The sequence below is a fragment of the Bufo bufo genome, chromosome 2 (genome assembly GCF_905171765.1).
Source record: "Bufo bufo chromosome 2, aBufBuf1.1, whole genome shotgun sequence".
In the NCBI taxonomy this organism is placed as follows: domain Eukaryota; kingdom Metazoa; phylum Chordata; class Amphibia; order Anura; family Bufonidae; genus Bufo; species Bufo bufo.
This window is the reverse complement of record NC_053390.1, coordinates 44,554,258-44,570,922: the sequence shown is the minus strand read 5'-3', so window position 1 is coordinate 44,570,922 and position 16,665 is coordinate 44,554,258. Positions and strand designations below refer to the sequence as shown.

At 43.4% G+C, this 16,665-nt stretch overlaps 1 protein-coding gene across 3 annotated transcripts in view; it reads right to left on the bottom strand.

Moving 5' to 3' along the window:
• PDZD2 (PDZ domain containing 2) overlaps nt 1–16,665 on the bottom strand; it is a 301,267-nt gene that overhangs the window by 15,923 nt on the left and 268,679 nt on the right. For all 3 annotated transcript variants that reach the window (XM_040421009.1, XM_040421011.1, XM_040421010.1), the window contains 3 exons: nt 14,439–14,556; nt 4,784–4,885; nt 1,963–2,230 (listed from right to left, as the gene is read on the bottom strand). In XM_040421009.1, the coding sequence (XP_040276943.1) occupies nt 1,963–2,230; nt 4,784–4,885; nt 14,439–14,556 (488 nt within the window). The remainder of the gene's footprint in view (nt 1–1,962; nt 2,231–4,783; nt 4,886–14,438; nt 14,557–16,665) is intronic.

Sequence of the window (16,665 nt, the reverse complement as noted above, 5' to 3'; positions counted from 1 at the left end):
GACCCTCACCTATTAGCCGCTCTTGCTTTCCTATAACATGGAGAGCCTGTTAAAGGGTTATTCCTGTCTCTCAAAGTGATGGCCGATCGCTAGGATATTTAATTACTTTAGGATTGGTGGTCGTTGACCTCTCAGAGCCCCATGGATCCTGAGAAAGAAGGGGCCACAGCGCTGATTCATTAACCTGTTTGTACTGGACGTGGGGTGCACTACAGAAGAAGCTGGATAAGGGAAGTGTTGCCTCTGCAGACTGCCCAATGTAAGAAGGCCTGTCCAGCATTAGAAAGGGGTTTGCTTGTCCACTCTCCTCCATGGGTTTTACTGGTATTGTAGCTCCACCCTATTCATCAGCACAGACAGCTGCTGGATCGGTTTCTCTAATTTCAGATGCAAAAGATTGATTATTGTTAGTATTTGTAAGTGCTGTAAATTACAAGAAGTTTGTACAAGATTGTATAGTTCATCGTGGAAAACCTCCGGCACAAGTGAGAATTTCTCTGGCACGCATGAGGAACAAGCAAGTGACGGTGAAAGGTGCAGCGTCAAACAGGGAGGTCCTGTTACACAGGCAACCGTACATGGTGGGGTCCTGTAGCTGCCACTGTTATGGGGGTCCCGTAGCTGCCACGGTTATGGGGGTCCCGTAGCTGCCACGGTTATGGGGGGTCCCGTAGCTGCCACGGTTATGGGAGTCCCGTAACTGCCACGGTCATGGGAGTCCCGTAACTGCCACGGTCATGGGAGTCCTGTAGCTGCCACGGTTATGGGAGTCCTGGTTATGGGGGTCCTGTAGGTGCCACGGTTATGGTGGTCCTGTAGCTGTCACAGTTATGGTGGTCCTGTAGCTGTCACGGTTATGGAAGTCCTGTAGCTGTCACGGTTATGGAGGTCCTGTAGCTGCCACGGTTATGGTGGTCCTGTAGCTGCCACGGTTATGGTGGTCCTGTAGCTGCCACGGTTATGGTGGTCCTGTAGCTGCCACGGTTATGGTGGTCCTGTAGCTGCCACGGTTATGGTGGTCCTGTAGCTGCCACGGTTATGGTGGTCCTGTAGCTGCCACGGTTATGGTGGTCCTGTAGCTGCCACGATTATGGTGGTCCTGTAGCTGCCACGGTTATGGTGGTCCTGTAGCTGCCACGATCATGGAGGCCTTGTAGGTGCCGCAATTATAGGGGTCATGTAGTTTCCACGGTTATGGGGATCCTCTAGCAGCCATTATAATGAATTATTCACACGTCAGTGTTCGGTCAGTGATTTCCATCAGTGATTGTGAGCAAAAACCAGGTGAAGATCTATACACAGAGCAGTTGCAGATCTTTCCCTTAGACCTTATGTCTGTGGAGGCTCCGATCCTGGTATTGGCTCACAATCACTGACCAAAATACTGACGTGTGAATGAGGCTTTGTGGAGGTCCTGTAGCTGCCACTGTTTTGGGGTTCATGTAGCTGCCAGGGTTATGGTGGTCCAGTGGCAGGTGCTTCATATTATTTTGTGTTCATGTACAGTGGACATGAGGACAGAAAACCTAGCAATTTCTGATTTACAGCAACTAACCTCCCCCCGTCACCGTGCAGTGATACCTTGGCACTCAAGGGAATTCCCCACAAAATAATTGCAAATTTGGGCACACTGCAGGGCATAGGTGTGCATTATATCCTTATATCGTGACATAGCACAGTACAGAGCATGCTAAACTGCAGAGCTCAGCCTCGTCCTGCCTGGTCCAATCAATCATTGTATTAAATACTTCTCAGAAAATAATGCACATCTGTCCGAAAAATACCTAAAGAAAGCTACGATCCCCGAAACCCCAGATGAGGAGCAATGAGACTGATATTTTGTGAAGAGCAGAACTCGATGTGTAATATGGATTTCATTAGATGGCAAGAAGTCTCCCAGCGATAATGTGAACCAAATGTGACTTGAAATGTTTTCCATGTGTCCCTGCGTTCACCTCCTACCTGCATCAGTGGCCATAGAAACATCCCTTCCAGATGTGAGGTGTCTTCCTCCCGCCCCAGACGTGTCTGGTCTGCACGGCCTCTCCCTGTCGCCCTCCTTTCGTATCACAACGACAGCCTCTCTGTTCAGCTTGGCTCTGTGCAAGGCGCTCAGGGCGTCTCCGTGAGCTGCACCGTGTAGAAAGTGGCCATTGATAGACAGGATGCGATCTCCGCGCTCGATGATGGAGTCACGGGACGTGGCGGCTTTAGAAAAGACTCTGTGCACCTGAAACAACAGGATATTGGAGGAATGATTAGATGTATGCACCACATAGAGGGCGACCCTACAGCTGTATAATATACTATATGGAGTGTTGCATGTGTCCTTTTGTAAACCCGCTACATGATATCCACATATGCTGTGTGTATTCACAATTCTCAGTAATGTTAAAACCACTTGTCGGGACTTTGAGCAAAAACCTTTTCCAATCATCAAATTTTTTTTCTGCACTTAAAACACAATATTGAATTGGTGCCTGGTGATCCGCGGCCGAGCAGGTGTCGGCTCTGCCTCCAAGGAGAATTGGCTCCGAAGAGACAAGCAGAATTAAGTAGCTGCCGGTGATGGACCTCGCTATGGAATCTATGGGTAATTTTACACGTGGCAGATCTGCAGTCAGATTCTGCAAATCCGCAGCCATTTTCAGTACAATACAAGCGGATCAGGTTTTCAAAACCATATTCACATGCAGCAAAAAAATCAGCGCGAAAATCAGAGCGTATTCCTTTTTTACTGCTAAAAAAAGTGCCAGAATTAGCGCCTAATGTAGTGCTTTGCAATACATTAGGGCCAAAACAGCAATGAATCTGCGGCCAGATCGGCAACAAAATCCACAAGCAGCACATTTGGATTTAGTTGCGGACCCCCTAATGTATGAACTTGCTCTGATTACACCACAGAAGTGAATTGAGCTCAGTTGTGCTGTTTTTGGAAGAAAATATAAAAGAAAATTCTAATCTTTTCCATTTAACCCCTCAAAATCGCACTCTAAATAAAGAGCCCAGCAACTGGGTAGTCAGACACAGGGAAGGAGATCCCTCTGCCACCTGATCGGCATCACCCTGATATAATTTTAGGATGTTAATAAATTTCCATGGTAGCCTAGTGAAGGCCCCGAGGTCTGCCTTCTGTGCATGTCTCTGGAAGGGTCTAACAGGATACCTGTTCATTTTACAGGCATTATGCAATGATAATGGATGATTTTGCAGTGTATTATATCAGTGAGCCAGCATACAGCATCAGGACGTAGTGCATGTAAGCGAGCACTATGACCTGACGCTATGCAACGCCTGGTCACAGTGCTGCTGGATCTCCAGAGTGGCGGCACCGTTGCAGGAGATGCAAGTTGTTTTATTTTATTTTTTGTCTGATCTGAGTCTGATGAAGATTGAAGGTCTGATTTAGGGGTCTGATTTGAGGTCTGAGTTTAGGTCTGATGAAGATTGGGGGTCTGATCTGAGGTCTGATGAAGATTGGGGGTCTGATCTGAGGTCTGATGAAGATTGGGGGTCTGATCTGAGGTCTGATGAAGATTGGGGGTCTGATCTGAGGTCTGATGAAGATTGGGGGTCTGATCTGAGGTCTGATGAAGATTGGGGGTCTGATCTGAGGTCTGATGAAGATTAGGGGTCTGATCTGAGGTCTGATGAAGATTGGGGGTCTGATCTGAGGTCTGATAAAGATTGGGGGTCTGATCTGAGGTCTGATAAAGATTGGGGGTCTGATCTGAGGTCTGATAAAGATTGGGGGTCTGATCTGAGGTCTGATGAAGATTGGGGGTCTGATCTGAGGTCTGATGAAGATTGGGGGTCTGATCTGAGGTCTGATGAAGATTGGGGGTCTGATCTGAGGTCTGATGAAGATTGGGGGTCTGATCTGAGGTCTGATGAAGATTGGGGGTCTGATCTGAGGTCTGATGAAGATTGGGGGTCTGATCTGAGGTCTGATGAAGATTGGGGGTCTGATCTGAGGTCTGATGAAGATTGGGGGTCTGATCTGAGGTCTGATGAAGATTGGGGGTCTGATCTGAGGTCTGATGAAGATTGGGGGTCTTATCTGAGGTCTAATGAAGATTGGGGGTCTGATCTGAGGTCTGATGAAGATTGGGGTCTGATCTGAGGTCTGATGAAGATTGGGGGTCTGATCTAAGGTCTGATGAAGACTAGGGGTGTGATTTGGGAGTCTAATGAAGATTGGGTATCCGATTTGAGGTCTGATAAAAAATACTTTTTTTTAATTTTCCTCCTCTAAAACCTAAGTGCATCTTATGGTCAGGTGCGTCTTATATGTTAAAAATATATTTCAAAAACTATGAATAATTGGCAACACCATACCTGTAACACTCCATAAAAAAAAAATAATACCAATAAAAAATAGTGTGTCATGAAAGTCCTCTTACAGCTACGTCCACAGAAACATAAGTTACGGCTCTTAGAACAGAGTGGTTGAAACGCGAAAATGGTGCTCTCAACGCCCAAAATAGCTGTGTCCTTAATGGGTTACTCAATCACATTCTTTAGCCCAACACAATGACAGCTGAGAGACAAACTTGCGAATAGAAGGATCTGCCGCGTCGGATTTCCTTGGACATAACGTTTGGTTTTGTGCTATCAATGGTCATTTTGGGATGCGCTTACTTTTGCACTTCATGCTCTTGGCCTGTGCATGGCTATAGTCATCTTGGTAGTGCATCTCCTGCCTATGACCAGTCATAGATTGCGGACAAATCCCATAGAGATTGGTGGGATCTGCTAATCAGACAACAAGATAATCACTTACAGTCACTGCCTTCTGCTCCAGGTCGATTCCTCCGGCAATGCTGAACCCCAGACCGGCACCCTCCTCCTTACTCAGGACCACAAAGTAGACATCTTCTTTCTTCTGCAGGGGGAAAAAAAACACAGTAAGACATATACTCTATAGATGTGAGCAATCCTGGCCGCACATAATGCAAAAATAACACAGAAAGAGATGTACCAGAGCTGAATGTGCTATTTTAAGGAGCGGAAACCTTAACGCCGCCATCTTATAGTTATTCACAAAAGTTTATAAAAGTTTTTGGAGGTTATAAATATACTGTATGTGAGCAGTGATTGTGGGGCAGATATTTTTTAGGATGTTCTGTCAGCGAGCTGAACGCTACAGCAACATATTCTCAATATGGGAATGACTGATATCAGGGAACACTAGACTGCACTGGTCTATCCATTCAGGTCTAGTATATATGTATTTCCAGTCCTATGTAAAACCATCATACTGGGATATCACGATGAGTTGTGCCGAGTGACAAACTCATTATGAAAACAGACCTTGAATTCAGGATCCAGATGCTGAGACAAGGAGCCAAATTCAGGACTTCCTTAATCTGGGTGGGTCTATCCAAGCAAAGAGCAATCCATAGGAAATGACAAGTGATTGCTGCTCTAAAGCTGTACAATATACACCCCAGCTGCTGTAGGGACTCTTTTGATGGACAAAAAAGCCTCTTCCTAATAAACAGGCACCATGAGAAGAACTGGAAAAGATGTGGTGGCGAGCCAGGCAGGATGTAAGACGACAGGCGGGAGAGGCAAGTCACATCAGGACTTGTGGTGGTGTGCAAAACGATCTGCGGGTATTCCATGTGAAGGTCACACAGCCTTCATGGTCCTGACCACACCACTTTAGTTTTTCATCTCAAGTAGGAAAACTACCTTCCACAAACCCTGAGCAAGGCCTCTCTGTACACAGTATCTTGATACAACCCTGACTTCCCATTTTGTGATGAGGGTTGTGATGTGCTTTAGTGTGCACTAACCCTTCCACAAAAACCACATAGACGTAAATAACCCATCAGTTCTGGATAGCAAAAGCTGCCTTCCTATAATAAACCAACATGCTAAATCAAACATGCGCCGTATAAACCCTGCAAATTAATGTCCAAATGATGACCTTGTGAAACTGAGATATCGCTTTTCAATGAAATTTTCCATACAGTTGGATATCCTCAAACAGCATGACCACTTAAATCGCTATGAATAAAGAAATAAAACACAATATAAAATAAAAAGGAAAAAAATATCTGGAAAAATAAAAAAAAATATCTAAAAGAAAGATATAGGTGCAACTACCAAACAAATTTACATGTTGGACGTGTACTCCACGAACAAGTGAACTCGTGTCTAGAACCCAAAGCCATAATTAAAGGTCATCCATAAGGTTAATGGTAGCCCTGTTCTGTGATTTTAATCTCAGGCGTAACCCACAGCAAAAATATAAGGCCCCACTGTACAAGACCTGCCAACGGGAGACTGTATTTATTACAATCAGTAACCTGACTCTCACCATAAACATCCAGATATTACGAGCTAAAATGAGGACTGTAAACCACAGACGAGTTAAATTATCATGTAGTGATAAAGGGAGATTTACGGGGCCAGGAAAGTATAATATAGCGGGTGGGGATTTTTCAGTGCGAAACATAAAAGAAACCAAAATGAGAACGTAACAAAAGTAAACATGAAGTGATCCCCAGTCATGGGTCAGGCATAGGGTACGTTCCCATCACGGTCCCACTTTACTTTGTTTTATACCAACATATCCCTAGGTCATAATGTAATGCTTTTCATGAATCAGGGCAAATATTTCTCATACCATGGATTCAATAGGATAATACCTTGAGAAAACAAGGCCAGAAAAGTATATTGGATTAGTCTTAACTTTAGTACTAAATACAGAGTGAACAGAGCCTTGAAGGGAGTGTGAATAGTTATGCAGTGATGTATATCCCATATCTTTCCACAACAACACAAGTTATATTTTCAGGGGTTCTCTATGAAAAATACTGTAGTCAGATGCACTCTCTCTCAAAAACTTTGACCGGAATGCTCTTTAAGGCTAAATGCACACGATCAGGATTGCGTGCGGATTTTCAGCGCGGAAAATCTGCACCATAGGTCATGTACATTGTATTCTATGAGAATTTAAAATTCTCAATGCACACCATGCAGATTTTTTCCGTGCGGATTTTGACCTGCGGTGTTGATTTTAAAATCCGCAGCATGTCAATTTATTTTATTTTTCCTGACCGGATTTTCTTCATTCACTTAGTAAAATCTGCACCAAATCCGCACCAATTGATGCGGATTGACCGCACAGATTTGCCTGCGAACACCTGCGGATTTCAGTGCGGATTCTCCGCACAAGAATCCTGACCGTGTGCATGTACCCTAAAGGGGTTCTCTGGACTTTTAATATTGATGACCTATCCTCAGGAGTCCCCATATTCATTAACTTGTGCTGTCCACCTGCCTCTGATTGACAGTTTTTCTTTCCATATGAATCAGCAGCAGGTGGGCGGGGAGAGCAAAGAGCTCATGAATATGGGGACTCATTGGCATGTGCTGGAGCGGTTCAATACAAGAATTTGGCAAAATGGCGAGCACCGAGCATTTTGCTAAGAAGACCTGTCACTGGTTTATGTTGCACTTAGGACACCATAAAACTGCGTACAGATTCCTTTTTTATGTATTGTTCAGCATGGACTAGCAATAAACGTGGGGGGGGGGGGCATGCGGCAAACAAATTCCTCTTGTGGTGCATATACTAGACACTGGGGAGGTTTCTGCAGCAAGCTGCCTCCCAGCTAGGGACCAAACTCCTCTTCCTCCCATTTTCCCAAACCTAGTAATTCAAATACGCTAGCACTGGAAGGGGTGGAGGGGTATATAGAACATTCTTCTTGGGGGGCAAACAGAAAACTGAAATAGGGGCACCTAACAGACTTTCTGATGTAGTTATTATTATTAAACCATATTTACCACATTATCTTTCCTCTAAATTGAAGTATAAAAAGCACAGACAGCCCCACGGCACAGGTCCAACATAATATTAACACCTTATTAAAATCATTAACTGTTTATATAAAAGTGACCTGACATATGTTCGCAGCGTGTTATTAACGGCCATCTATTATACAGAAACTCCCATTCTGAGATTTGTGGTTGCCCCTGACTAGGCAACAAGATATTAAACTGCAAGAAAATAGTAAGGAAGACTGATCCCAGCCAGATCCTCCACAACATTCTCAGCACGGCCAGGTCTATGAAACCCAAGTTCCAACATGGACCTCAAATATGTCCTTCTAGTCCATGCCAGACAAGCATCCAGCAGGTCCAAACCATAAAACGTCTCACATCTCTCCACCAAGGGCTTCCAACAGAATTTCTGTCTATCAGACGCTGGCTGCCCTGCTTGTGACTCCACTCTGGACGCCCGGTGCCCTTTGTGAGACCTATCACACTGCCTGTGAGACGGAATGTACTTTTCGTATATTGGGGACAAGCTGCAGTAAGGGAAATTTAGTGAACTTTGAGAATCATACAAAATTGTATCAGATGTCTGGAAGGAAAGGTAATATACTGCAAATCTGGAATACCTCCCATCAGCAGCACAAAGTACATGCAAGAAATTTTATTCAATGTAGGCTGGAAAATACAACTTTTTGTGTTTCTGTTCCTCACTGCGTCCATGATCTGTTTTCAGTCAGTGAATGGAAACATTCCTATTAACAGTCAGTTTCCCCCTGACCAAGTCCTACTTTTGTACAGCTGAGAGTTTGTGCTTTGCAAAATTAAGTCAAGATGACATTTTTGCAATTGAATGCAAGCAAGAATCTTTCTATTTAGTGACAGCACCTGCAGATCCTAAAGGGCTCATCATGCCAATTAAAACAATACCTTTCTTTTGTCTGTATGCTAAACAGCTGCAGGGATTTCATTCATATGCAAATAAAGAATTGGAGCACCAGGAGGTTGGGCTGAATCCTTTGATCACTGCCTTGTAACATCTCCTGAGCACTGCACATGCCACCCTCTCCTTGATTGACGGGGCTAGGCAGCAGGCTGAGGGCAGAGCTGTATCCTAGCATCTACATATCATATACACTATGTACTATAGCTTCACCACACTGAGATCTGCTCAGAAAGCTAATCTACATATCACGGCTGTATTCACAGGAAGAATGTATGATTATAGAGACACCAGTAATATGTGTCATCTTAGAAGCATAGAAAAAATAAATAAAACATACTTCACTATGTGGAGATCCCAGGTTTGAATCCTGAGAGAGACTTCCAGTTTTTGTTTTCTTCATATATTTTGTTTCTTCACATTTAACCCCTACTAAAAGTCTATATTCTTATCATATTGAGAATGTTTATTGTCTGTGAATAAACCTGTAATAGGTTTCAGGTTTTTAAGGAAAAAAACACTATTCTAAATATAGTAAAGCCTTTTTACTATTATTATATGATTATATGTTATTTATTATAGTATAGCCTTTTACTATGGGTTAATTAAAAGAGAAAAAATAAACAAAAAAAAATTTAGAAAAGTTTTTCCAGGGACTTTAACTTGAATATTGCGCTTGAGAATAAAGCAGTAATATGTAGATTAGCTTTCTTAGCATATCTCAATATGGTAAAGCTATAGTACATAGTGTATATGATAGGTAGATGCTAGGACACAACTCTGCCCTCAGCATGTCTAGCCCTGTCAATCATGGGGAGGGTGGAGTGTGCAGAGTACAGGTAATGTTACAAAGCAGTGCTCAAATTATTCATCCCCGCCTCCTGGTGCTCCAATTGCTCATTTGTATATGAATAAAAACACAGATATCTCTGCAGCTGTTTAGCATACAGACAAAAGAAAGGTATAGTTTTAATCAGCATAATGTCTAGTTTAATAGGGTTGGTACTGGTGACAGAGCAATGTTAAAAATGGTGAGGCACTGTCACGATTCGGTGTGGGAGGGAGACACCACACAGAGCATAGGAGGGAAGGGGGTAACAGGGAATCGGGCCTGAGAACTAGGGAAGGAAGATGGACACCTCCAAGTAAAACCCTAACCAAAATCCTGACTCACTACCAGTATGAAGAGACTCCAGAGGTAGGTGTGTTCATACACAGGAATACCTAGAGTTCTATCTAGCCCTATAGGACCCTGGTACTAATGGCAGGGACGAGACTACCTGTTCCTCCAAAAAGGAAGGACAAACAGGAGTCTCCTTCAGGCCTAATACAAACAATAGGGAAATGTAACACACAGAACCCAAAATACAAAAAGGGAAAGGAAAGACTTAACCACACAGCATTATGGGAAAAGCAACAATAAATAAGGAAGATTAAATGACCACATAGCAACACCTGAGGCAAGAAACAACACAGACTCCTATTGATCCACAAGGAAAACCTGTCAGAACAAACCACGTGTTGCCAGTCTTACATTACATGATACAGCGATAAAGTCACAAGGGTACCCATAAACAGCACAGAGACCAGCAGTGGGGGACAGAGAAAGATTTTTAAGGGTATGTAGATTCCAGAGCATATTCTGCATGAAATTTGCCCACAAACAGTCTAGCATTGACTTCAATAGGAAATTTATGTTGTTGTTCATAGCATGCAATGCATATGTACAGATCTATGGCAATTGTTGATTCTCATATTTTGAATTCTGTCTTGTGAACATGTTCAGTTTAATTTTCAAAAAGGGCCACAGCCCATTCAGTGAGGCTAATATGTGGCAATTTGTCAACGGTTCCATACAGAATATGCCTCAATAAGTGACCTGTTGCCTTTTTTTTAATTTTTTTTCTGAAAATCCACGCCGAAAAATCTGTGCTGTTTGAAATCAATGGGAGGCGATTTATTGCTGGATTTCATGTGGAATACACTTTATTTACCGATTCACAATGGACAACGTATGTTTACAGCTGCTAGCCATGCGCACTGGTCTCTGTGTATTCTACATCAAGACGGGTCTTCAATACAATGTGCCATATATACAGGCCAATGTATGCGGTTTGTCCACAAAGGCAGCTGTATGCAGGTATGTATTAGAATAATACAGCACAAAAGAGTTGTTATTGCTCTCCGCTGACTCTGTCCCAATCCACACAGCAAAGCCAACAAGTGAACTGCAGAAAACCGGAAATGTCAGCACATTATGTGCTAGTATGAAAACTAGAATAGCTCAAGATATACAGTGTGGGAAATAAGTATTTGATAAACTGGCGACTTTGCAAGTTTTCCCGCCTACAAAGAATGGAGAGGTCTATAAATCGTAGGTACACTTCAACTGTGAGAGACAGAATCTAAACAAAAATTGAGAAAATCACATTGTATGATTTTTAAATAATTAATTTGAATTTTATAGCATGAAATAAGTATTTGATACAAATAAAAAAACTTAATATTTGGTACAGAAACCTTTGTTTGCAATTACAGAGGTCAGACGTTTCCTGTAGTTCTTGACCAGGTTTTCACACACTACCGCAGGGATTTTGGCCCACTCCTCCATACAGATCTTCTCCAGATCTTTCAGGTTTTGGGGTTGTCGCTGGGCTACATTGATTTTCAGCTCCCTCCAAAGGTTTTCGATTGGGTCTGGAGACTGGCAAATGCTTCTTACGGAGCCACTCCTTGGTTGCCCTGGCTGTGTGTTTTGGCTCATTGTCATGCTGGAAGACCCAGCCACGACCCATCTTCAATGCTCTTACTGAGGGAAGGAGGTTGTTGGCCAAAGTCTCACGATACATGGACCCATCCTTCCTCCCTTTAATACGGTGCAGTCGTTCTGTCCAATTTGCACTAAAGCAGCCCCAAAGTATGATGTTTCCACTCCCAAGCTTCATGGTTAGGACGGTGTTCTTGGGGTTGCACCACCTTCTTCCTCGAAACATGGCGAGTGGAGTTAAATGGAACCTGTCACCGGGATTTTGGGTATAGAGCTGAGGACATGGGTTGCTAGATGGCCGCTAGCACATCCGCAATACCCAGTCCCTATAGCTCTGTGTGCTTTTATTGTGTAAAAAACCCGATTTGATACATATGCAAATTAACCTGAGATGAGTCAGAGCTTGAAAATATGACTCTTCTCTGGTCAGACAAGTAAGATATGACTCTTATGTTAATTTGCATATGTATCAAATCGGGTTTTTTTTTTACACAATAAAAGCACACAGAACTATGGGGACTGGGTATTGCGGATGTGCTAGCGGCCATCTAGCAACCCATGTCCTCCACTCTATACCCAAAATCCCGGTGACACCTTCCCTTTAATACCGAAAAGTTATATTTTGGTCTCATCTGACCACATGTCCTTCTCCCATGCCTCCTCTGGATCATCCAGATGGTCATTGGCGAACTTCAAACGGGTCTGGACATGTGCTGGCGTGAGCAGGGGGACCTTGCTGCCCTGCAGAACTTTAATCTATGACGGCATAGTGTGTTACTAACGGTAATCTTTGAGACTGTGGTCCGAGCTCTCTTCAGGTCATTGACCATTTTTTCCCATGTAGTTCTGGGCTGATTCCTGACCTTTCTCAGAATCATCCTTACCCCACGAGGCAAGATCTTGCATGGAGCCCCAGACCGATGAAGACTGACAGTCATCCTGGGTTTCCTCCATTTTCTAATAATTGCGCCAACAGTTGTTGACTTCTCTCCTGTAGTCCGTACCAGCCTTGTGCAGGTCTACAATTTTGTTCCTGGTCTCCTTAGACAGCTCTTTGGTCTTGGCCATGGTGGAGAGGTTGGAGTGTGTGGACAGGTGTCTTTTATACAGGTAACAAGTTCAAACAGGTGCAATTAATACAGGTAATGAGTGCAGAGTAGGAGGGCTTCTTAAAGAAAAACTAACAGGTCTTTGAGAGCCAGAATTCTTGCTGGTTGGTAGGTGATCAAATACTTATTTCATGCACTAAAATGCAAATTAATTATTTAAAAATCATACAATGTGATTTTCTGGATTTTTTTTATTAGATTCTGTCTCTCACAGTTGAAGTGTACCTACGATACAAATGACAGACCTCTCCATTCTTTGTAGGTGGGAAAACTTGCAAAGTCGCCAGTGTATCAAATACTTTCCCCACTGTATTTAAAAAATGCTGGCCCTTCTCTCAATCCACCAGGGAGCACTACAGTTCCTTCTTGTTCTCTTCCTGGTTGTACAATTATATCAATCCCAGACATATAGAACAGATATAACAATAGCTGATTGATTCCTAAGGACCAAATGTACTTTATGCTTGATGAATCAGTGACCCTGCCTATATTTTCTTGTCCGATAACCAAAACCAAGTGTAAAATGAAAAGGTTTTTAGGAATTAGCTCCTTAAAATGTTAGCAGATAGACTCTGCATGGCTCTTCAACAATCATTTGCAAGTTAACAAATTCCAGAACTGTGAAATCTTTTGGCAGCTTCTCCCAAGATCAACAGATTTCTTAAAATATTAGACAGGCCAAATAAATTGTGAAATACCTTACCACCCAGCTATCTCCACGAACTTATGTCAACTCAGACTACACATTACATATGGTATAAAAAAGCAAAACGCACACATACACACTCAGCTATTTCATCTAATCTGAGAAGAAAAAAAGCAATTAGGATATTTTCTCAACCGCAAAACTAAAGTCGGTGAAATCAAGCTAAGCAAACAGTAGACACCCCAAACCACAAATATGCATAATAACATTACTAGCAGTACAAGCGGCCACCATACTGCCTGGTAGCCCAGAATTTTATTTCACAGTTTGCTTCCCGGTCTTTCCAAACAAAACGCATTTTAAAATACCACATTAGGCAGTTCTAACTTCATAAATCAGGACCCTCTTCTATTAGATAGAACGGAGACAGCGGCTACAAACTGCTTCCAAAAGATCCAACACATTTGCAAATTACAAAGATTGTGTAATACTTATTTTGTCCTGTGGTGGCACTGCAGGGAAACTGAACACTTGATGCAGGGTTCTTCCACAAATTACAGCTGATCGCTTGGGTCTACCAGAAAATATGGTTGTTTTTGCCCTGATCATGTAGGAGTCCACACCGTGACCTCTCAAGGCAAATGTAAACCATAACGTCCCACAAAAAGCAAAATGTAATTGACTTTCAGGCCACCATTTGTTTTTTAAATGATGTGTCCCACTCTGTGTAGATGATAACAGAGGGTCTCAATTAGGAAGCCCTACACACCCTTTGAATATTACAATGAGATTAAAGGGGTATTTTGGTTTGAACACTGAAGGATAGCCAAGCAAAAAGCTTTAAATCAATGGGCCATCCATGTAATGAGTCAACTTGCTGGGTCCTCCAGGACAAGACCCGGTCTTTAGCTACTCCGTAAGGAAGGGTAAATAGGAAACCTAGTTTAGCCCCACTAGTTCAGCTGAACTGTTGCAATACCAGACATAGCCATGGAAAAGAGTGGAGCTATTTACGTGGAGGAATCAGATCTATTTTCTAATCCTGGACATTCCCTTTAACTTAGATTTCCAGGGTATTTTGCAGCCTGCAGTTTCCACCCTGAAGGTAGTCTGAACCTTCACAATCTTCAGAAATGCAGGCCATTTTTCCTATTATATGCAGTATGAGTAAACGGGTCTCACCTCAACTTGCGTTTTCGCCTCTTGAATCAGCGCGATAACATCTGATGTGGATTCTACAGAAGTCAAAACAGTCTGTAGCTTTTGTTGGTCCCTGGTGGAGACGATGAGCTGATCCAAACTAAACATAAACAGATCATTAGCTGGAACGACAACCATTTCAAGATACTTTCCGACTCAGATCTCCAAAATGATTTACCTGGGTCACGTCTGGGCAAGCGAAATTGATTTGTGAGCAGAGAAACAAACTTCATGGGATTCTTTGCAATGTGGCTGGAGGCAGCCTCGCTAACTTTTACTTTTGGACTGACTCTAAAAGATTAAATATTCAGACCTGGTGTATATTGGTGTCATTCTGATTTCTGACGTTTTTTTCTAATTTGTATTACATTTACAAAAATAACTACACCAATCACAAGACAGGTGCAATCCAACAAGTGATATCAATAAGGCTTTAAACAAGCAAGTTGAAGAAGAACCACTATTGGCCTACAACTCCCCCCCCCCCCCCCCGCCCCAACCAAACTGGAGTACAATTCAGATGGGTAACACAATGTGAGTTTAGTCCTGTCTTTTGGCAAGTTTTGGCCCTGCCATGCTGATTGGTAGGGAATTACTGAGGTATGACTTCCTCTTTAAACAGGTCTTCCTATCTAATACAGTGATGCCATCATATTATGATCATTGGACCTCCGGGACACCTATGAACCTGAGAATGAAGACAATGCAGCGATGGTGTTCCACTCCATGGAACTGGCTTGACTTAACCTAACTCTACCCTGTTTTTTTTTTTTTTTTTTCCATTTCCCCACTAAGGCCTCATGCAAACCATGGATCCACAAAATATGGACACCTTTCATGTGCAATCTGCATTTTCCTCTGGATTGGTCATCAGTATCTGATCGATGGGGGTCCGACACCCGGGACCCCTGCGGATCAGCTGTTTTGAAAAGGCACCTGTGAGCGCTGCTTCCTTCTCTCTGCTCTCCAAGCACAGCGCCGTACATTGTATAGTGGCTGTGTTTGGCATCGCACTCAGCCCCCATGATCATATACTAATGACCTATCCTGAGGGTAGGTCATCAGTATCAAAATCTCGGGGGAAAAAAAACTTTAAGTGATGTATAGTGTAAGCCGGTTATGTAATTTTTATTTTCATACTCACTTAGGTTCTGATGCTGTGATCCCAAAAACATCAGTAAAATACATTGAGAGGACTCCTGTGCTCATGCACATAATGGAGAGGACTCAAAGCAATGAATTTTACTCCTGGTTTGTTGGTGCACAATGTTTAAATGCAAGTGAGTACACTTTAGACTGTTTACTCTAGTTTGGGGGCTGTTTTAGCGATGACAGATTCCCTCTAATTCTCAATGCAAAAAAAGTGCAACATGATCTATTGAGCCATACATCCAGCTCCTCATATTTAAGTACACAACCATTGCCTTTCAGGAATCTTGGTAACCACTGCTAGAGGAGCTATAACCTATGTCACAGGTCAGCAAATTCTGACACTCCAGCTGTTGTGAAGCTACAACTCCCAAAATGCTCCATACACTTCTGTGAGAGCTCCTAGAGTAATAGAGCAAGGGTATATGCTGGGCAGTGGCGGATTACAATAGGGACGTTCGGGTCGGCAGCTGGGGGGCCCAGCGCCGACCCGAACGCCCACATACTGCGGCGGGGCACGGGAGCGCATAGCTCCCTGTTCCGTCGCCTATCGCCGCCATAGGCTTCAGGCCTAGTAGGCCTGAGGCCTATGCGATAGTGAAATCCCGGCGCAGGCGTGCGTGATGATGTTATCACGCGCGTGCGTGATGACGTCATCACGCGCCTGTGCCGGGACACAGCACATTGACGTGTGCACGCCTGCCTCACCCCGCCTTCGTCTGCGATCAAGTGCCTGGCCCTGGACGGTTAGTATTTAGCTTTTCATTATTTTTTTTTTATTTCATGTGCCTACTTTGGGGGACATGTGGGGGACGACACACAGAGGAGAACATATTAGGGAAGGGACCTCGAGTACATGGGAGGGGGAATGTGGGGGCTGTGTGGGGCTAAATTATTATGGGAGGGACTACTATGTGGGGGCAAATTATTATGGGAGCCGGACTACTATGTGGGGGCAAATTACTATATGGGGCAGTGTGGGGGCAAATTGCCCCCACATAGTAATTTGCCCCCACACTGCCCCATATAGTAATTTGCCCCCACATAGAAATTTCCCCAC